Source organism: Dromiciops gliroides, chromosome 2 (genome assembly GCF_019393635.1).
Source record: "Dromiciops gliroides isolate mDroGli1 chromosome 2, mDroGli1.pri, whole genome shotgun sequence".
NCBI classification, from domain to species: domain Eukaryota; kingdom Metazoa; phylum Chordata; class Mammalia; order Microbiotheria; family Microbiotheriidae; genus Dromiciops; species Dromiciops gliroides.
In genome coordinates, this window is record NC_057862.1 from 79,341,602 (window position 1) to 79,365,250 (window position 23,649).

Here is a 23,649-nt window from a genome sequence, read left to right on the forward strand (position 1 = left end):
AGCTTTCTTGGAGTTTCAAGTGCTGTGTTATTCCAGGATCTTAGGGACAGGCTAGGGACCTGCAAACTTTCAGATCTCCCAAAATAGTCTGATCTAGGGCAAAATCTGATTGCTACCCCCCTACTCTGACCTTTGCAATTTTCTGACCAATGTTTGGATCTGAAAAATAATAGACTGCTGGTGGGTTTGCCTCTCTCAGCCAGTGGGAAAGCTCTGATAGCTCAGAGCAGCAGAACTGTGGACTCCCCTTTGGCCTGGGAGTCCCACCCTGATTACTCCTCTGCAGGTTGGGCTAGTCCTTGGAAATGAGGCCCAACTTTGCTTCTAAGGTATGAGCTACACCACTGCTGCTGCTAGCTTCTGAATTTCCCTCTTTTCTCTGTACACTGCCCAGGGCCTCCCTAAATAGAATACAGGCACATATTCTCTTTTCATTCCACCCTGGATCTGTCACCCAGGATTTGATAGTGGGTAAGAAATCCTACCAAATGACAGCACCCTGTCTGGATTTGGGGGTGCCCCAATGTGAGTCTGAGACATCCTCCTGCTTGATGCACAGCTTGTCCCTGATTACTCCAGGGCAGTGTTCTTCATGAATGACTACCACCTCCAGTGTCAAAGACATCCCTGTCCATCTCCCTATGCTGAGCTGGGCTGGACAAAGGACTCACTATGACTTTTTCTGGACTTCACTATCAGAATTTGGTTTGGTTATTTTCTCCATCTTTGTTAACTGTTATTTGTGAAGAGGAGTTCAGCTACATTGTTTTCTATCACTCCACTATCATTGCTCTGCCCAGTTGGTAAGCATATTGACAGTGTCTACAAATAGGCTTATTTTTCAGCAATAAAATATTTTTACTGTAGTCCTTAATCCCTTCACATACTTACCTAGCATAATGACTTATGGTAAATGTATAGAAAGTCTGAATGGTAGAATTTATACCTTGGGTGGTTTTTCACTTAAGATATGTGCAATATTTTTAAAAATAATCAGAAATATCTACAGTGATTTTGTTTCAGTTATTACTGCTTGCATTTAAATTTTAACAAGTTTATGCAAAACGACTTTTGGAAAAGTTACAAAAATTTACTTTTTATCCCAAAGATATTTACACAGGTATGTATACATATATGTGCCATTTATGTCATATATAGCATGTATGTTGCAATGTTGTGTGTGTGTGACAAATTAGAAAAATAGCCACAGCCTCAGGGTTCACACTGAATAAAAATGGTTATGTGCATTACAATCTTCATAAGAAACATACACATATTGTGTATGTATATACATGTGTGTGCATGTTCACATGTGAGTATAAACATATACACATGTTTCTGCAGTTGGATTCACCAGGACAAATGGTTGTATTTGCGGTGCTTATTTTTTCCATGGTCGCATATACTTATGCACAATCCTTTTCCTCAAGTGATCAAATGAAAAGCTGTCACAAGTATATAAATATTATATATGTTATCTTTACAGATTTCACAGTGCTATTCTCTAATTATAAAATGCTTAACATTAGAATTTTTATTTTCTTAGGTTTACCAATACCTTCAAGATTTAAAATAATTGTAGGTGGAGACTCTTTAGCAACTATATTTGACCGCAAGTATTTTAAATTATAGAAAGAACTATAGTGGAATAAGAAGCTATTTAATTTTTGCTTCATTTAGACTGAGAAAACCAAAAGGTATCAATACCCAGTGCTAAATGAACACTAAACACCCAAGTAGTCCTACACAACCCTACAAAGGATTTGGTGTCCTAAAGGGTTACACATTCTGTGTAGCACAGACAAAGATGATGTCAGGACTTAATGCCTATCAGAGGGTCATGAACAATTCATGTTTTCACAATTAGCTCAGCTAATTCTTGTTTTAGGTGCTCTAGCTCCTCTGCCACAAGCATATGTAGCTGCTCAGGCATCTAGTCATTTATCCTGTCATAGATTAGACTACAAACACCAAATTCTTTCAACTTCTGTCTGTTTTCAGGACCACTGCTATCATCACCCCAAAAGAGTATTACTAAACTCTTAGATTTTGCCTCCTGGATAAATAATGGATTCTTAAGTTCTTCAGTATGTGCAAACTTTAAACTATACACAACTTTTGGCAATGGGAGTTGTCCAAGATTTAAGATTCATGAGTTTGGGATAATTATCAAATTTTCCTTGAGTCAGTCAATCAATAAACATTTATTAAATGCCTACTTAATAAGTGTCAGGCACTGTGCTAGAGATAAAAAGGCAAAAGACAGTCCCTATCTTCAAGGAAGCTAGGTAGTAGTGAAGTGCCAGCCCTAGAGTCAAGAGGACCTGAGTTCAAAACCACCCTCAGACACTACTTACTAGCTATATGATCCTGGGCAAGTCATTTAGCCCTGTTTACCTCAGTTTCTACATAAGCTGGAAAAGGAAATGACAAACCACTCCAGTATCTTTGCCAAGAAAACCCCAAGTGGGGTCATGAAGAGTTGGACACAACTAATCAACTAAACAACAACAAAAAAAACCTTCTTCAAGGAGCTTACAAACTTAAGGGGGAGGGAGGGGGGCGACACCATGAGAATTAACCCAGAGAGTGGTTATGATTGAAAAGTCTGAAGGAGTGGGATATCTGATGGAACTAAGAGATATTTTGGTATCTATGCCAAGAAACTAGAGGAAAGCCCTTAGAATATTGGGTAGACCCTTTGTGAAAATTTACAAGACAGACAGGAGTCATTTAAGGTAAAAGTATATGAGAAATTAATGAGACCACAGCTCTTATGTCAAATATAAATTTTCTTTTTTCTTTCTTTCTTTTTTTTTTTTTTGGTGAGGCAACTGGGGTTAAGTGACTTGCCCAGGGTCACAAAGCTAGTAAGTGTCAAGTGTCTGAGGCTAGATTTGAACTCAGGTACTCCTGAATCCAGGGCTGGTGCTCTATCCACTGCACCACCTAGCTGCCCCCTAAATATAAATTTTCTTAGTAAATAGCGAATCTGTGTCAATACATATTCTCATTCATCTCCTATTTTAGGTTGCTTTAATTGTAGACTATATATTTTCATTTTAATTCTTTCATCTAATTTGACAATGATTTTAATTTTTCCTGTGAAATACACACAAAAAGGACAGGACAGATATGAAAGCTGTTACAGAAGTAAACTCAAGTGGATTCAGCAACTGATTGGATGGTGAAAGAAAAGGGGAGATGGAAGAAGCAAAAATGACTAAAGACTGAAAGCCTTTGTGAATAGAAAGTTCAAAAGATTATTAGCGCTAGAACTAGAAGGACCCTGAGATGCCATTCGGTCCAATTCGTTCATTTCCAAACGAGACAACTAAGAACGAGAGATCTTTTATGACTTCCCAAGGACATACAGAGAGTAAATGGAAGAGCTGGTATTTGAATCCAGGTCCTCCAACTCCAAATCTAATTCCCTTTTCACCATACCACAACATCTCCCAAACTGGGGCCATAAAAAGAGATTGCTCAGTTTTACACATACTGAGCGTTGGGTGCCAGGCACAAATCCAAGGTGAGATTCTGAAATGAACACATTTTAGGTGTTTCAGAAGCAATACACTGACTGTCAACTGCTAGACAGATAACAACTTACTACTGAAAACACCACTTATTTTAGCTCTGACTACTAGCAGGATCGCAGGCCCATCTTCACGCCATCACTCCTTGCTCTATCGAGTCTCTACCTCTGGGGCTCAGGATCTTGTAACTGACCAATCTAAAAATGGCTTTTCTCAAGCTTCATCTTTCTTGACCTCTCTGCAGCCTTTGATTCACTTCTGAATCATCTCTTCTCAGTCTCCTTTGCTGTCTCTTTATCAAGTCACGTCCATTAACTTGGGTCTGTCCTGGGCCCTCTTCTGTTTTCCCTGTAGATTATTTCACTTGGTCATCTCATCAGCTCCCATGGATTCGATTACCATATTTGCAAATGATTCTTAGATTTATTTGTCCAGTCTTACCCTCTCTCATGACCTCCAGTCTTGAATTTCCAACTGCCTACTGGATATCTCCAACTAGAAGGACACTATAGACACCTAAACTCAGCAAGCCCAAACCTAAACTCATTATCTTTTCCCCAAAACTCTCTACCTTCTATCACTGTAGAGGCCACCACCATCTTCCCAGTCACATATGCTCACAATTCAGATGTCATCCTGAAATCTTTACTCTCACTCTCCATATTCAATCTGTTGCCAAGGCCTGTGAATTTTACATTCTGGTAAATGTCCCCCTCTTCTCTCTGATGCAAGTCCTTATCACCTCATTCTTGGACTATTCCAATAACCTGCCTCAACTCTCTCCTGCTCTAGTCCATCTTCCACCCAGCTCATCAAACTGATTCCCTGAAGCATAGGTCTGACCTCATCATCCCATATTTGCTTTGTTTTGGTTTTTGTTTTGTTTTGTCTTTTTGTTGAGGCAACGGGGGTTAAGTGACTTGCCCAGGGTCACACAGCTAGTAAGTGTCAAGTGTCTGAAGCTGGCTTTGAACTCAGGTCCTTCTGAATCCAGGGCCAGTGTTTTATCCACTGTGCCACCTAGCTGCACCTCCCCCCCATGTTTGGTTTTTAAAGCTCTTTATAATCTGTCCCCTTCTGAGCTCTCGAGTCTTCTTACACCATTTCTTCCTGTTCACATACTCTGCACTCCAGTGCCACTGACCTCCTTGCTGTTCCTTGCACATGGCATTTCCTCCCTGGACTCCATGCATTTTCACTGGCTGTATGTCACACCTGGGATGCTCTCCCTCCTCATCTCTTGTTTCTTGTATTCCTTGGCTTCCTTCAAGATCCCAGCTAAAAGTCCACCTTCTGCAAGAAACCTTTTCCAATCCCCCTTGATGCAGGTGCCTTCTCACTAAGATTTATCTACAATTTATTCAACCTGTATCTTATTTGTGCATAGTTGTTTGCATGTTGAATGTGAGCTCTGACAGCAGGGACTGCTGTTTTTTAGAGTTTTTTTCTTTTGATCTTTCTTTGAATCCCCAATGTTTATCACAATGCCTGCTATCTAGTGGACGTGTAGTAAATGCTTGTTGATTTGATTTGTCTTTAGAAATATAATGTTCTATAAATGCCCTCAAGTATGTCCTACTAGACGATTTAGCCCAAGTCTTTTCTCCCATGTAACTGGGTTGTACCTTGGTTTGGGCCTCCTGGATTGAATATCAAGTCTTTTACTCTTATTCCACACAATAATGCTCAGGCCTTACCTTGAAGAACTTAAGTAATTGAAAATGGAGATAACATATTAAAAATTAATATGGTAGAGCTTTTTAAAAACCCTATATGTTATAGCTTATATACCTGTATAGTTAGACCAACTACTTCAGTTTTTTTCTACATTTAATTTTATTTTATCTCAATTACATGTAAACAAAAATTTTTAACATTCTTTTTTTAAAAAAATCTTTTGAAGGCAGGGTTTATTTTTATTTTTTTAATAATAAACATTTTTTTTGTTTTGTTTTGTTTTTTGTTTTTTGCAGGCAATGGGGGTTAAGTGACTTGCCCAGGGTCACACAGCTAGTAAGTGTCAAGTGTCTGAGGCCGGATTTGAACTCAGGTACTCCTGAATTCAGGGCCGGTGCTTTAACCACTGCACCATCTAGCTGCCCCATAATAAACATTTTTAATAGTTTTGAGTTCCAAATTTTATCCCTGCTTCCCTCCCTCCCCTCCCTGCTCCCTGAGGCAGTAAGCAATCAGATATGGGTTATACATATGCGATTATGTAAAACATCACCATATTAGTAATTTTGTATAAGAAAACTTGAAAAAAAGAAAAAAATGAAAGAAAGTGAAAAAAAGCATGCTTCCGTCTGTTCAATCAGAATCAGTTCTTTCTTTGGAGGTGGATAGAATGTTTCATCATTAGTCCTTTGGGATTGTCTTGGATCAAGGCCGGGTTTACTAAGCCTTATTTATACAATATCTAATCATGTACTTCATAAATTGGGCACTTAAATATTTGTTAAATAAATACATGGATGAATGTGGATTAACTTAGTATCTGTATCCTTCTGTCCCCTTCATGTATTTTTTTTAAAGTTATAAAACTGTGCATGCTATCTTATTTAGAATGTTCCCTAAGTAAATTACATGTAAAAATTTTTTTCACATTGATTTTTTAAAACTTTGTGTTCCAAATTCTCTTCCTCCCTCCTTCCTCAACCCTCCCAAAGAAATCAAGAAATTCAATATAAGTCATACATGTGCAGTCATGCAAACCATCTTCACATTAGTCAGGTTGTGAAAGAAAATAGACAAAATGCCTTTTAGAAAGAAGAACTAATAAAATTATACTTCAATCTGTATTCAGATACCATCAGTTCTTTTTCTCTTGATGGTTTGCATTTTTCATACATCCTTCTGATAGATATCCTGCTCAACATTTCTTTCACAGTTACTACTGCTAACAGTATTACCCTCCATCCTATTCCCTCCCCTTGATTTTTACTCTATTTTCTATCTTCTTTTACCTATACCTCCTCAAAAGTATTTTGCTTTTTGTTGTGCATATCCTTTGACCCAGCAATACCACTTTGGGGTCTTTTTCCCAAAGAGATCATGGAAAGGGGAGAGGGACCCACATGTACAAAAATATTTACAGCTGCTCTTTACATGGTGGCAAGGAATTGGAAGTTATGGGGATGTCCATCAATTGGGGAATGGCTGGACAAGTTGTGGTATATGAATACAATGGAATACTATTGTGCTATAAGAAACGATGAACAGGAGGAGTTCAGAGAAACCTGGAGGGTTTTGCATGGGCTGCTGATTAGTGAGATGAGCAGAACCAGAAGAACATTGTACACAGTATCATCAACATTGTATGCTGATCTACTGTGATGGACTATATTCTTCTCACCAATGCAATGGTACAGAAGAGTTCCAGGGAACTCATGATAGAAGAGGATCTCCAAATCCAGGGGAAAAAAAAAAAGAACTCTGAAGTATAGATGCTGAATGAACCATACTATTTCTTTTGTTTTCAGTGCTGTTGTTTTTCTATTTTGAGGTTTTTCGTCATTGCTCTGATTTTTCTCTTATAACATGACTAATGCAGAAATATGTTTAATGTTATTATGTGTGTGTGTGTGTATGTATATATATATAACCTATATCAGATTACCTGCTGTCCAGGGGAGGGAGGGAGAAAATTCTGAAATTGGAAAGCTTGTATAAACAAAAGTTGAGAACTATCTTTACATTTAACGGGGAAAAAAATAAAATATTTTATTAATTAAAAAGTATTTTGCTTTTTACTACCCCCTCCCCCAGTCTGCCCTCCCTTCCTTGGCCTCTCCCCTCTTATCTCCTTCCCCTCCCACTTTCCCTCAGGGCAATATATATTGCTATACCCATTTGAGTGTGTATGTTATTCCCTCTTTGAGCCAATTTTGATGAGAGTAAGGCTCACTCACTCCCCCGCTCCTTCTCCTTCTTCCCCTCCACTCCATAAGCTTTTTCTTGTTTCTTTTATGTGAGTTACTTTACCACATTCCACCTCTCCCTTTCCCTTTATTTCAGTGCATTCCTCTTACCCCTTAAGCTTATTTTAAAGCTGTCATCATGGGACAGCTAGGTGACATAGTGGACAAAGTACCAGCCCTGGACCCAGGAAGCACCGAGCCCAAATCCAGCCCCAGACATAAGCTACCCCACCCTGCCTGCCCCCCCCACACAAAAAAGATAAACAAAAAAATAAATGCTTTAAAGATATCATCCCTCCATATTCAATTCACACCTGTGCCTTCTGTCTAAATATATTCCTTCCAGCTACCCTAAAGAGAAAGTTCTTATGATTTAGAAGTATTATCTTCCCATGTAGGAATGTAAACAGTTTAACCTTTTAATAACCCTCATGATTTCTTTTTCCTGTTTACCTTTTTATGCTTCTCTAAGGTATTGTATTTGAAAGTCAAATTTTCTATTCAGTTCAGGTCTTTTCATCATGAATGCTGGAAAGTCCTCTTTTTCATTGAAATCCCATTTTCTCCTCTGAAAGATTATATGCAGTTTTGCTAGGTAGGTGATTTTTAGTTGTAATCCCAGTTCCTTTGCCTAACCACAAATCTTTATTTGACTTTATTTGTGTGAAAAATGTTTTGTAATTGTGTTCTTATGATCCCTGGGTTTGTCTTAGAAGGTAGACTCCCAAGTATTTTATATAGTCTGTAGTTATTTTAATTGGAACTTCTCTTTTTATCTCTTGCTACTGGACTTTGTTGGTAATATATAGAAATGCTGATGATTTATGTGGGTTTATTTTGTATCCTACAACTTTGCTGAAGTTTTAAATTATTTCAACTAGTTTTTGAGTCGATTTTCTAGGATTCTCTAAGTATACCATCATAACATCTGCAAAGTATATACCTTATTTTGTGAGAAAATAATGGGATTTGGCAGATACTCAAAGGCCCACCTGGAGATTAATCTAAACCAATTGAATTAAGTAAGAGTGACTGACTTTGCTGATTAGCCTTCTTAAAGTTAATTAGATTGTAACCACACCTGGCCAGCCATTAAGAAGGTATTGTTCTCAGAAGCTAAGGACTTTGAACTCAACATGAGACCACCTTCAAGTCCAGTGAACCAATAGATTTGGATAACACAATCAGCTTGAAGCAGTGTATAAGGACTGCCTCTGCTCTGGACCTATAAAAAGCTTCCACACTCAGTTTGCAGGAGTTCATGGCTGAAGCAGGCTCGTTGTGGAGTACTTGAGGAAGAACCCGAGCAGGCTGGAACTCTAGGCTAGATAGGCCTTTTCTTATCTTTCTGAACTCCATGTGTTTTCCTTTTTACTAATACCTAGTATGCTTTAATAAATGCTTAATGCCCAAAGACTGGTGCTAAAGCATCTAATTTAAGGCAACCAGACATTCAGATTTTAAACATCACAATTTTGAACTCTCCCTTGCATAATAACATATTTTAAGATATTGCCCAGAAAACCCTCCAGGATTGTAAGTTGGAAACTTGACATTTTCTTTTTTTTTTTCTTTTCTTTTTTGCAGGAAAATGAGGGTTAAGTGATTTGCCCAGGGTCACACAGCTATAAGTATCAAGTGTCTGAAGGTGGATTTCAATCCAGGTCCTCCTGAATCCAGGGCCAGTGCTCTATCCACTGTGCCACCTAGGTGCCCCCTGAAACTTGACATTTTCACTTCCATCCTGACAATTCATCATGGATTCAACAACTTCCTACTCCTTGGTTACAAATTAGCTATATGCTGCTCCCTGACTACAACACAGCTGCTGCTGCTGCTACTGTTCTAAGCATATTTTTATTAAAAAGCGAATTAAGATATTACAAAGAGTGTATTAAAGAGGCACCGGGGGCAGCTAGGTGGCACAGTGAATAGAGCACTGCCCCGGAGTCAGGAGGACCTGAGTTCAAATCTGGCCTCAGACACTTAACACTTAACTAGCTGTGTGACCCTAGGCAAGTCACTTAACCCCAACTGCCTCACCAAAAAAAAAAAAAAAAGAAAGAAAGAAAAGAGGGACTGGAACACAGATACGGTTTCCTCTTTCATTCAATCCTAAAAATTGAAAGAACACTGAAAAAGGGTAACGTTTTAAAGGAAAACAGTGGCATTAATAGTCATTTTACTTCGTCCAAAATAAATACCTGTGGATTCCTCCATATCAAGGGATCTCCAAAAATTTAACTCCTTCAAAAGGAACAAATAGCCTGTATGTTCACATAAAATACAATTCTGTAAGAGTGTCCTATTTCCACAGGATGCTATTTAAAATTACATATTTCAACTCTGGTTACAATGAACCATGCTCTATTACTTACCAGTCTATCAAGTATATGTCAGGAGTAAGACTGTAAGACTTGAAGTGAAGAAAGAGTTTAGAGAGATTTTCTTCAAAGAATACTTCAAATGTTGCAAAATATTTCAACATCTGCAAATAGAAAAATTACCATATTAATATAACTTTAAAACCAAGGGAAATTCTGATAATTATAGGAATAAATTCTTTATCATGAGTTTATCAACAGAAAATATTGTTTCATTACCACTCATCCCAACTTTCCTCCCAATCATACATGTTGCTACAATACAATTTAAGGTTTAGGTTGCAGAATAATTATTCCAGCCTTCCTACACTTACTTTTCATTGTAAAAAGAATTTAACATTTGAAACATATTCAAAGTCAAAATGAAAATTGGAATGTCTCTGTTAAATATCCTTACCATGCTATGATCTACGCGAAAAAAGGCCAACTGGCATGGCTTATTCAAGAGATTTGCAAAGGCAATGAAAGCATCTGCCTCTTCCAAGTTGAGAATGAGTACTGCAGCAATGAAGGACATCCCTTGGACCTTCAACAAGAAAAGGAGCTAATTAATTTTGAATAGGATAATAATCAGAGGAGGTCTAATTACAAAGTAGTTCTGTGATTAAATAAGATATTTTTCCGGGGGCAGCTAGGTAGCGCAGTGGATAAAGCAGCGGCCATGGATTCAGGAGGAACTGAGTTCAAAATCCAGCCTTGGATACTTAACACTTATTAGCTGTGTGACCCTGAGCAAGTCACTTAACCCTCACTGCCCTGCAAAAACAACAACAAAAACAAAAAAGAGATTTTTCCTCCAGAAAAGGCAAATAGTGACTGAGAGTTCACCATAATTTAATCTCTAATGCAAGTGGCCTGTTTAAAAAATAAACTTTACCTATTGCAAAGTATCTTACAATTCACAGAAGTAGTAATCCTATCATATATCTGTCCACTATAACTTGGTAACTTTTGCCCACCTTGCCTAATTTTTTCTTCTTTTCAAATTCCAAGCTACAACTTTCCTACTGAATCATTTCCCCTATCCACCCAGAACAAAGCTCAATTCTCCCTTCACTTAAAATAAAACAAAATACTATCTTATTTGTTAAGAAAAGGGGGTGACTGCTACCTTTGTCATTCCCCACAGAGGCTGTCCTAAATCCTCTCTCCTAAAGCCTCCCACACTATCTCTTCCACCACCCTTTGCTGAGAAAAAATGAAAAGAAGAGAAACTCATCTGAGTTCTAATCCATCTTTAATCTGGTATTTTACTGAAAAAAACACAGACATTTTCTATGAGCTTCCTTTTCTCCCATTCTCTACATTTCAAAATATCTTGACGTCATCACGTATTCTCCATTACTCCAGTTTCTGATAGAGTTGACTCTTCTCCCTAAAACCAATTCCATTGCATGCACCTATAATTCCTGTCACAATTATAGTCTCACCTCCCTCTCATCTTCAATCTCTCCCTATGACTCCTTCCCTGATATTTACAAATATCCTCAGATCTTTCCCATCAGGAAAAACAAAACGAACAAAAAAACTTGTTTAACCCCTCAAAACTAAAGTCCTAGCTCCTCCGCCCTTTCATACTTAAACTTCAAAAAAAAAAAAAGCTGTTTATGCCAACTGCCTCCACTTCTCAAACTTTTGTTGTTTGTCCTTCTTTTTCAAAGAAAACAATGCTAGGCAGGTGATGTCATGACTTGCATTGAAATGGATTTAAGTGAGGGAGGGCTGTGCAAAGTCGCCAGCCTCATTCTCTCCTCCAGAGCCATCTGGGTTCAGTGGCAAGATCTGGACAACTGGAGGTGACCCCAGATGTTTGAGGCAATTGGGATTAAGTGATTTGCCTAGGGTCACAGAGCTGGTGTCAAGTGTCTGAGGCAGGATTTGAACTCAGTTCCTCTTGACTCTTGGGCCAGTGCTCAAACTACTGTGCCACCAACCTGCAAATTACTTTTGTAATTTTCCTTTCTATCTCAATACTCAACTGAAGCTATTCTTTTCTTTTCTTTTTGTGGGGCAATGAGGGTTAAGTGACTTGCCCAGGGTCACACAGATAGTAAATATCAAGTGTCTGAGGTCAAATTTGAACTCAGGTCCTGCTGAATCCAGGGCCGGTGCTTTATCCACTGAGCCACCTGCTGCCCCCTGAAGCTATTTTTTTCAAAGTTAACCAACCATCCCTTAATGGCTTTTCTCAATTCTGACCTTTTTAAAGTTATTTAATAAAAAAACCATTTGACACTAAAGACCAGGGGTTCCTTTTTATCCTTAAGGGTTTTCAGGACAATGCTTTCTCTTCCTGCCCCATTTATTCCTCTGATCACTCCTTCTCTGTCTCCTTTCCTGGATAATTATCCAGATGATACTCCCAAAATGTGTCTGTTCCTCAAGGTTCTGTCCTGGTTCTCTTTTCTCTTTACAGTCTAGTGAATCATCTCCCATAGGGTTAACTATTACCTCTACATAGATGACTCAAATTTATAGTTATCTTTCTTTAGCTCCAGCTACTCATCTCTAACTGCCTATTAGATATTTCATACAGTTTGTCCTGTATATATCTCAAATTCGACATGTCCAAAACAGAACTCATTATCTTCTTTCCAGAACTTCCCTAATTTCTACAAAACACATCATCATCTTTCTAGCCACACAGGTTTGCAATCTTCAAATCATCAACTCCTCCCTTCCCACACATCCAGTCAATAGTATCTCTACAACATCTCTCTCTTCCATCTATCTCCTTCTTTTCATCCACATGGCCACATTCCTGACTCCTTCATGTCCTCATCAGGCCCTGAGTTATTGTAAAAGCCTTGTAATTAGGCTCCCTGCCTCAAGAAAGATTCTCCCCCCTCCAAAACATCTTTTACATAGCTGCCAAATTGATTTATTCCTAAAGGACAGATATAACCATGTCATTGTTCAAAAGTGCCACTGCTGAAAAAACTCCAGTGCCTCCTGATTACCTCTAGAATCAAATACAAATTATTTTTAGGGGGCATTTAAAGTTCTTCATAACTTGCTTCCAACCTTTCTTTCTAGCCTTATTTATATACTGTTTCTCCACTATCACTTCTACTTGACTTGTTTCCTATCAATTTAGAATGAAATCTCTTTATGGTCTCCTGTTATTATTCTGTTGTTATCATCATCTTTGGTTGCTATATTTGTTTATCCTTATATTTCTCTTGTCTGGAGTGTCTGAGACACAAATAATTTCTTCAGGTCTAGTTTCGTTCTAGCACTGTTTTCGGTGCCTCTATTTACTGAACATCCACCTTTTTTCATTAATGGTTAGGCTCAGATTTGCAGGGTAGCACACCTTCAGTGGCATCTTGAACTCCTTTGCTCTTTGGAACACATTAATCCATCTTTTCCAGAAGTTTCTGGAGAGAGCAAAATAGTCCAGTTATTCAGTTTTCCTTTATTTTATATTTGAAGGTCTTCTCCTCATCACTTACATAACTTCTTATCATTGGAATCATTAAGTTTAACCATTATGTGTCTTAGACTTTGCAGCCCAGGGCCTTTTTCTGAAAGAAATCTGTGGATTCTTTCAAATAACACTTTGTTTTCTATGTTCAGAAGTTCAGGAAGCTTTTTTTTTATTATTATTTCTTAAATTATAGTGTCCACACTCTTTGACTTGGGTTCTTCTGTGAGTTCTATATTCTTAAGTTGTATCCACACATCTTGTCTTTAAGATCAATTTGTTTTGCTTTTATGGAGACCAAGCTTTCTTTTAATGTTATTGTTTTTTGCTTCTCTTCTTCCAAATTATCTTTTGTTTCTATTTGCATTCCCACCCAAGTTATTTGCTCTTGTTTCTTTGGTGAGATTTGCCACCATGCATGCAAGTTTTTCTATTCTGCCAATGGTTTCTGTTGTGCATGTCATAAATTCTGCTTTCTCTATCCTTACTTCTGACTTGGGGGCAGCTAGGTGGCACAGTGGATAGAGCACCAGAACTGGAATCAGGAAGTCCCAAGTTCAAATCCAGTCTGAGAAACTTACTAGCTATAAGACCTTGGGCAAGTAAGTCACTTAACTTCTGTCTGCCTCAATTTCTTCATCTATAAAATAAGGATAATAACAGCAGGTATGTCAAAGGCTTGGTATGAGGATCAAATGAAATAATTGTAAAGTGTTTAGTACAGTGCCTGGCACATAATATATAAATGTTAGCTGTCATCATCATCATCATCATCATCATCATTGCTGCTTTTTAAATAACTCAGAAACATTATGCTGGGATTCTATGATCTCTTGGGAATACCAGGGTCCTCTGCCTCATTAAGTGTTGATTAATTTTCTTTTTTGGGGGGGGGGTAATATTTGTTCACAGTTGCCTGAATCTTTCACCTGGTCTGGAGGTCACTTCCCCTTCTGTTATGACTTCCTCTTTTGGTTACATGCTTTTGCTCAAGGTCTCTTAAGTTTTCTTGCTCCTGAGATCTCTGCTAATTTCCATCTTTTTTTTTTTTTTAACTTTTCTCTGCTGCTTACTTTCTGACTCCTCTGTTGATGGCAGTTTCGGGGCAGGGGGCACTGGACCTCAAAGCAGTCTCAGCATCCTCCAAAAGTTCATCAGTTTCATCTGCACCAAGTGACTGGCAGGAGGAACAGATCAATCCCAGCTGGATGCAGGACTCTTTCCCTCAGGCTTAATGGGGTGTAACAGCCACACACACATCCTGCCTTGGTACTCTCTACTTAGCACTGTGGGGGAAGGGGGGAAGAGGAGAAAAAATGTTAACAGGGATGTATAAAACTGACTTTTATTGAAAGCCTGTGGGCCAGACCCTGGCAAGAGATGGGGAGGGGTGATGAATGAACACACATTAGGGGTTGGGGATTATTGGTCTTCTTTGTTAATTGTTTTTATTTCATTTGCATTCTTGGTATCTTAGACTGTGGAGACAATTGAAATTGCTTTATTTCTTGCACATAATTCCAAATTTTGAGAGGCATGAGAGATGAAGATTGCAGAAAATGTCTAGTCCTCCATCTTCTTGGTCACATGACCTATAAATGGTCTTCCTTCTCTTCACACTCTCTTCAATGCAGCCAATCTTGATGTTCCTTTAAAACAACACTCCATCTCCCATTTCCATGCTTTTGCACAGGCTGTTTCCTTCATAAATGGAATGCACTCCCTTCTCACTTCCATACCATTCAGGATCCCAGCTCAAGTGCTACTCCCTACATGAAGTCTCTCCCTAAATTGCTTGTGTTTCTCTTGTAAAAGTTTTACACATGTTTATGTTGCTATGGTGGACAGAGAGCTTTGAAGAGCCCAAGCCCCACATCTAACACACCAGGCTGCTGGCTGTGCACATTACTCAATTTCTCAGTGCTCTGAGCATCTCTACAAGACTCTAAATTACAGAAAAGGGGCTAATGTACAGTGGTATAAGGAGTTTTCTCATGGGGAAGTTCCCTAAACTTCCAATGAAACCTGGGGTCCAGTCTGTAACCCTATTGCCCAACCTTTCATACAAATATGCTTTCTTCCCCCTAGAATTAAACCCCTTTCATTCCTGTCTCAGTATCCAAGTGTCTAATGCAGGACACACAGGAGGTATTTAACAACAGCTCTGATACACTGATGTTTCACTGGTATTTATGCAACATCAAGAAAACAATATAAAGGCTCCAACATGTAAATGAAAAACTGCCCTAGATGAGTGGGGATACATGGATTCTGAGATGAATTATTAGAGGAGTATCCTTGATAACAAGATCACAGATCCCTGAAGGTCCAGTGTGTTAAAGAAGTGAAAGTCCTGCCATTCTCTGCTCTGGAGAGGTAATTCCTGGAGTACTGTTTTTGGTTCTTGGTGCTATATTCTGGGAATAGTATGGATAGGCTAGAGTGCATCCACAGGAGGGTGACCAGGTCTGTGCAAGGCCTAATGGCCAACTAACCAACAAATAAGCATTTATTAAATGCTTACAACATGTGCCAAGCACTCAGAATACAAAGAAAAGAATGAACAGTCCTGCCCTCCAGGAGCCTACATTTTATACACAGAGACATGTTTATAGAAAGGTAGAGAGAAGGTAATTTTGTGGGGGAGTAGGAGGCACTAGAAGCTAGAAGAGGGGTGAAGTTAAGAAAGGTATCATATAGAAAGTGGCAACTAAGTCTGGAAGAAAACAAAGGAGAAGGAAAAAAAGGAAACACATTCCAGGGATAGAAGAAGAACTTATGCATAGTGTTCTATGTGAAGAAATGAAAGACCACTTTGACTGAACGATAGAAGCTTGAATGGAAGTAATGTATAAGTCTGCAAAAGTAGGCTATCGAGTACTTTAAATGCCAAACAGAGCAGTTTATATGTGATTCTAGAAATAAGTCACTGGAGTTTATCGAGCAGGGGAGAGTAGCTGAACTGAGCTTTTAGGGATAGGAAATATTTTGGCATTTAACTAGAGAAAAGAGTGGAGAATGGAGAGAATTGAGGCAATGAAACCAATTAGGAGACTTGTCTAGATGAAAAGTGACGTGAGCCTGAACTAAGGTGATGGCCATGTGGTTGGACAAAGGGGGTTGAATATAAGAGATATTATGGAAATAGATCAATAAAACTTGGCAACTTTCTGTATGTGTGGGGAAGGAAAGGGAGAACCTGAAGATGACATGGAGGTTATAAAGCACAGTGACTAGAAGAATGATAATGCCTTACCAGAAACAGTCAAGTCCAAAAGAGAATATGTTTGGGGAAAGTCTGTTTGGGAGATGTGGAACTGAAGGAACCCAGGGTACTTAACCTGAAGAAAAGACTCAAGGGAAATATCCTACCTGTCTTTAGCTATCTGAAGGACTGTCACATAGAAGATTAGATCTGTTATGCCAGGTTCAAGAGAACAGAATTAAGAACAATGGGCAGAAGTAGCAAGAGACAAATTCAGTCACTACAGATGGGAAAAACTTCCTAACAACCAATATTATCCAAAAGGAGAATGGATTGACTTTAAAGGTAGTGAGCATGATCATCTGTCAGATATAACACCTCTCAAAGTTCAATTCAAGTATTTACTGTATCACAAACTATCAGGAGAAGAACACAGATGACAAAGAAAAAAAAATCTGTTCATGTGGATAATCTATAATATATAATAATCAAAATAAATTATATTCAAAAAGTATTGTAAAAAAGAGGTCAAGGCATTGCAAGTAAATAAGCAACTGATCAAAGGTTCTTCTTTGAGGAAGTAAGAATGTTAATAAAAATTAAAAACAAATCTTCTAAACTAAAGAGGATATCTGATTTTTAGTCCTGGCTCTGTCACTAACTTGCCACAAGATCTTAAGCACTGGCTTAAAATCTTTTTTCTTGTCATTTTAAAAAATATTTCATGCCTGAGCCACTTTTTTCATTTGTAAATTGAGTAGGTTGGACAATCTCTGAAATCTCTTCCAAATTTATGAAACTTTTTCAAGTTATTAACATTAGATGGGATATGCTATCAAATATATGACTGCAATTATACCAGTAAATGTAAAGCAATGTGTTGAAAATTTTGTGAACTGATAGAATCACACATGTATAGGACCTACTAATGTAAAGGCCAGCTAAAAAGTTTACATATCACATATCAATGACTTATTTGGGGCTCAGAAAATTGCCCAGTGATCCAGGCGAGGAGAGATACAAAACCCTATAGCTACCCTTTTTCAGAAAGCAGATAAAGCCAGAGTAAAGAAAGGCAACGATGCAGTGGTTCTCAAATTGTGATGCCCTGAGAATTCCCAAGATCCTTTCAGGGCATCTACAAGACCAAAACTATTTTCATGATAATAATGACATTTTGCTTTTTAAATAGAGATATACATAAAATCAATGGCTATAACCCACTTAAACAAAATCTCTTTGGGTCCTCAATAATATTTAAGAGCAAAGGAACCCTGTTTTGAAAATTACTGGTATAACCCTTAGAGCTAGGAAACCTGGGTTCAAGTCTTGTCATGCATCCTGGTTGTGTGACAATGGACAAGTCATTTAACCTCAGTGCTCTAGTTAACTTTTTTTTTTTTTTTGCAGAGCAATAGGGGTTAAGTGACTTGCCCAGGGTCACACAGCTAGTAAGTGTCAAGTGTCTGAGGCCAGATTTGAACCCGGGTACTCCTGAATCCAGGGCCGGTGCTTTATCCACTGCGCCACCTAGCTGCCCCTCTAGTTAACTTTTTAAGACAGTAAGGGGCAGCAGGTAAGATGCCTTCCTACCTCCATTGGGAGAGAGAGTTTCCACATCCAGGAGTATCCTATACGAATGAATTTATAGGTCTAGTTCCTATCTCTATTCCATGTTCACTGATTTAATATGTATAGCGGAAAATCTGTGCAATAGACTACATTGACTCTTCAAGGAAGTTAAAAAATGACTATGACTTGTTGCTTCTAAACATAACTCTCCCCTCTCCACCTCAACTCCGCCCCACAACAGACTATCTAGCAAGTACCCAGTGGGACACTTTATGCTACTTGATTTGTCAAAATTGCATTAGCTTTTTACAGATTCTATGCCTTTCATCCTGGGAAGCTAAGAAGCATTTCCAACACACGTACAGAATCTTATATCAAGTATTATGCTTAGTTAGGACATATTAGCGAAATCTACTATACATAGATGCAAATCATCCAAAGATTAAAATTTCACTGTGGAACAGAATATTCTAAAATTATAGGATTAAGGAAAATACTTACATAACCAACGTCAGGCCTGTAACACGTATATGCTCCTAAGATACTATGTAAGACATCATGATAAGGACCACCCTTAATAGGAGGGGGAAAACAAAGTTATTTTTTGAAAGTGCATATTAGTATTCAGATCCTATGTTTTTAACTTTCAAATTCTAAGATGTCAAATTTTAATATAATTCCTTCAAAAAGAGCTTTTCCATTTATTTTTATTATTTCCATTTATTCCATTATCAATATTGTTCAAAATGATTTCTGTACTTTCTTCAGTTATTACAAAAACAATTCTACATTAAAATTAATTTTTAAATAATAAAACAAAACAAAGGTAGCTAAACAAAATGCATTCATAATTTATACAATGTAGATAATTTGATTAAAATGATTTAATTTTTTTCATGACTTAATAGATCAAAATATGCTGTGCCCAAATTAGTTTGTTTAGAGGCAATTAATTCTGCAGAAAACAATAATAAAAGAACTCCAAAATTGTATTAATTAATGCTACAGAACATTAGAAATCTTGATAATGTGAACATTTTAAAATCATTTTTCTATTTATCAAAGGAGAAATGGATGTCCAAAATAACAATAACACAATAAAATACAGTGAACAACAATAAAATTTAAATTAACAGTCCTGCTTTTTAAAACCAAAAGCAACTACATTAATGAAAGCTTGAGTGCAGATAGCTGTTTTCAATATCAACTTCTGAGCCTGACAGGTGCTCAAGAAATACTTTAAAAGTCTTTGTGATAAATTTCTTTACATTTTTCCTACTCATAACAGAGGAAAGGTCCAGTAAGATCTGAGAAACATCAACAAAATAAAATGCTTAATAAAAATAAGAAATCATTTAAAATCCATTCAAGAACTCTAAACTTTTATTCCTAGTGCCTAGCACCATGATTGGCACAAGGTAGGTGCTTAATGAAATCTTCCTGGCTGGTGAGCAGCATCAGTTGATATGTATTTTGAGTAGCTCTATGAAATAAGCTTCCTCTTTTAAATGTTTCTGTTTATTTTTTAATTTAGCCTTTTTGTAGACCATAATTAGATAGTCTGATCTCTTGGTTATTACAATAAAGCAGTATTTTTTATGAGCTGAGTGAAAGGCCTTACCTTCTGAAAGATGTAGAGAGAAGGGAATGTACGAGATATGTCCAGCTTAATTAATTCCAGACTAGCTTCCCGGTCAGCAACAGATACACCAACATCTGCTAAGTAAATAAAATAAAATAAAATAAAATAATTACTTGGTTTCCATAATGCCTATTATTATGTACAAGGAATGAATACATGAGATTTGTTTAATAAAAATCAAGTCTTAAATCAAAAGAACTAAAGCTGAATTATCAAAAACATGGAGAAATTATCACCTCACTTCTTCAGTATTTCTGGTCTCTAATCTATTCAAAGAATTATATGGTATGATGACCAATTATTTCCTTCCAGGAAATAAAAAACAAAACAAAACACTTTCTCAGAAGTCACTACTCCCCAAAGTAGATTCATAACTTTTTATTAATATGGAAGAGAATAAGGCCTTTAACCAATTACCTTTTTAAACTGAAGTTAATACTAAAAAAAATGCCCAAATGAAAAAAAGAAAGGTCTTGAGAGTCCTGACTGCTATCATCCAGCCCAGTTCTCTCACATTACAGAGAAAGCTGAGAACCAGAAAGATTAAGAGACTTTGTCCAAAGTCATACAGGAAATTTAGCAAAGCACGGATTAGAATTTAGGTCTTTTGACCCCAAATCTAATAATTTAATTAAAAATTGTTTAACTGGGGCAGCTAGGTGGTGCAGTGGATAAAGCACTGGCCTTGGATTCAGGAGGACCTGAGTTCAAATCCAGCCTCAGACACTTGACACTTAATTAGCTGTGTGACCCTGGGCAAGTCACAACCCTCATTGCCTCGTTAAAAAAAAAAAATTTAAAAGAAAGAATGGGGTGCAGCTAGGTGGCACAGTGGATAGAGCACCAGCCCTGGAGTCAGGAGTACCTGAGTTCAAATCTGGCCTCAGACACTTGACACTTACTAGCTGTGTGATCCTGGGCAAATCACTTAACCCCAATTGCCTCAAAAAAAAGAAAAAGAAAAGAAAAGAAAAAGAAAGATTTAATTTTTTTCATGACTTAATAGATCAAAATATGTTGTGTCCAAATTATTTTGTTTAGAGGCAGAGTTGCCATGATGATGTAATAATATTTGTAAAGAGCTTTGCCAAGGGTGAAGCACAATATAAATGCCAGCTATTATTGTCATTATTATTATTTTTACTTCAGATAGCTGCAATTATTGCCTGCCTCAAGAGGGCAGAACTAGAAACAATTTGTGGAAGTTATAGAGAGCAAGAGTTCTTACAAATTTAAAAAAATGGAAAAAATATCTAACAACTGTCCAAAAGTAGAATGTACTTCCTTATGGTTACTGATATTGGAAAACTAGAACATCTACCCTAAATGCATCAACTCAATGCTTAAATTAGGCAGGATGTCAGTAAATAAGTCTGTTATGCTAATATAATCATAGGTTGCAAAGTAGAAGGGATAAAATAAAGAGATAACACACTTGACAATGACATACCTTCTACATCATTCTCTGTACTTGTTTCACTGAAGCTTTTCCATCGTTCCTTTGCTCTGGAGAGGAAAATTTCATAAAGTTCTGCAAAAGAAAAATGCAGAACAGTTTTTTAAAAGTTTAAGACCAAATAACAAGACTGGAACATTTATGTTCAAATATTTACTAAACAACTTCACACTTATAAAAGTAAAAAAGAAACCAAAACTTTCCTAGCCCACCAGTAATGAAGTTGTTGAAGTCCTTATTTCCCACAATCCTTTTTGTGTTACACATTCAATCATTCAACAAGAATCCATTAAGTACTTAACAATATGCATCTAACTGTGTTAGATGCCCAAGAAATGTAACCCCAGAAACAACCACACATATCACTGCTGAAAGATCTCTTTCAAAATGGAGGGAGGCTACAGGGGAAAAGTTTAACTTCTACCTTATGTTCACCCAATGAAGATTACTATTGCCTACGGTAAATTACCAACAATTCACTGAAGCCAAGTAATACAATGGATAGAGAGCTGGACCTGAAGTGAGCAATAACTGAGTTCAAATACTGCTTCAGACGTCAGCTATGTGACCCTGGGCAAATTCCTTAGAATTTCTCAGCCTGTTTCCTCATCTGTAAAATGTGAATAATAGTAGTACCTACCTCCCAGAGTTGCTTTGAAAATCAAATAAGATACATACAAATCTGTGTAAAGTACTTGGCAAACCTTAAATCACTATTTAAATATTAGCTATTACTAGTAGTAGTAGTATTTTGATTTGTTAGCTAGGTTTTGGCTAACTGAAAACAAAGACTCCTTCAAACTATTACCAGCCAAATAATTAATTGAGCAATATGGTTACACTTTTCTGGGATAGCATATAAATTGAAAATTTGCAGGAAGTAGTTTAAGTTAGAATATCAGCTTTGGGTGCTGATGGTGGGGTTTTGGCCTTCTTGTTGAATTGCCCTAGGAAGGGGTATACCTTCGTTGTTGGCTTACAAGGCCAATATTTTTGTTAAATTACTTGGATGTCTTCATTTAGGTTTTAGTAAATAATTCTCGAATAAACCTGCTAGGGGCATTAGGATGAGAATAAGGAGGAAGTATAGGATGGATGCCAGTTGTCCAATAATAATGTAAGGTTGTTCAACTGGTTGGCCCCCGATTCAGGTAAGGGTGAATAGGTTAGCGGTTAGGAGTCAGAAAAGTGCTTGAGAGATTGGTCGGAATATTAGGCTACGTTGTTTAGATGTATGAAGAAGGGGAATGATGAGTAGTACTAGGATGGATGCGAGTAGGGCTAGGACACCTCCTAGTTTGTTGGGAATTGATCGCAGAATTGCGTAGGCGAAAAGGAAGTATCATTCTGGTTTGATATGAGGGGGTGTATTAAGGGGGTTGGCGGGAGAGAAGTTATCTGGGTCCCCCAGTAGGTCTGGAGAAAATAGGGCTAAGAGTATAAGTACAAGGAGCATTAAGATAAATCCTAGTGCGTCTTTAATTGTGTAGTAGGGGTGGAATGGAATTTTATCTGAGTCTGGGTTTACTCCTGAGGGGTTGTTTGAGCCAGTTTCGTGGAGGAATAGGAGGTGAACAATAGTCAGGGCTATGATAATGAATGGTAGGATGAAGTGGAAAGCAAAGAATCGTGTGAGGGTTGCTTTATCGACTGAAAATCCCCCTCAAATTCATTCTACAAGGGTAGTTCCGATATATGGAATAGCGGAGAGGAGATTGGTAATAACTGTGGCTCCTCAGAAGGATATTTGTCCTCATGGGAGAACATATCCTACGAAGGCGGTAGCTATGACGGTTAGTAGGAGAATAACACCGATGTTTCATGTTTCTTTAAATAAGAATGAGCCGTAGTAGATGCCTCGTCCTACGTGGAGAAATAAGCATATGAAGAATATTGAGGCTCCGTTAGCGTGAAGGTTTCGGGTTAGTCAACCGTAATTTATGTCTCGACAGATGTGGGCTACTGATGAGAAGGCGGTTAAGGTGTCTGAGGTGTAGTGTATAGCTAAGAATAGGCCTGTTAGGATTTGGATTACAAGGCAGGTGTAATTTTTAAAATAAGTTCTTTGAAGGAAGGGATCATGATTGTTTTTGTCTTTCTATTCCTAGTTCCTAGCATGGTAGTAGGCACATAGTAGGGACTAAATGCTTCTTAATTAAGCAACTAGTAAGTGCCAGGCACTGTGCTAGGTGATGAAAAAATGAGAAATACTCCATGTTCAGGAGGAGCATATGATTCTATAGGAGAGAATCAGCATGTACATAAATAAGAATATGTATAAGGTGATGTCCGGTGGGGCAGAGAGGTACTAGCTAATAGCTAGTCAGGAATGACTTCATGTAAAAAGTGGTACCTTCACTGAGCTTTGAAGGAAACGAGGGATTCTAAGATAAGTAGGAACATTCTAAGCACAAGGTGGAGCATCCTATGCAAAGGCACAAGGAGAGGTTGATACCAGACAAGCCAATTTGGTTAAATCATACTGTGTATTTAGAAGAAAAATG

At 37.7% G+C, this 23,649-nt stretch overlaps 1 protein-coding gene across 2 annotated transcripts in view; it reads right to left on the reverse strand.

Moving 5' to 3' along the window:
* Positions 1–23,649, reverse strand: part of TBC1D12 (TBC1 domain family member 12) — a 124,506-nt gene that overhangs the window by 13,465 nt on the left and 87,392 nt on the right. The window contains exons 7-11 of one of the 2 annotated variants that reach the window (XM_043982871.1): positions 21,140–21,220; positions 19,669–19,763; positions 18,549–18,620; positions 10,241–10,369; positions 9,838–9,947 (exon numbers count right to left, since the gene is read on the reverse strand). In XM_043982871.1, the coding sequence (XP_043838806.1) occupies positions 9,838–9,947; positions 10,241–10,369; positions 18,549–18,620; positions 19,669–19,763; positions 21,140–21,220 (487 nt within the window). Of the gene's footprint in view, positions 1–9,837; positions 9,948–10,240; positions 10,370–18,548; positions 18,621–19,668; positions 19,767–21,139; positions 21,221–23,649 lie in introns of both variants that reach the window. The other variant, XM_043982870.1, reaches the window with a different exon arrangement.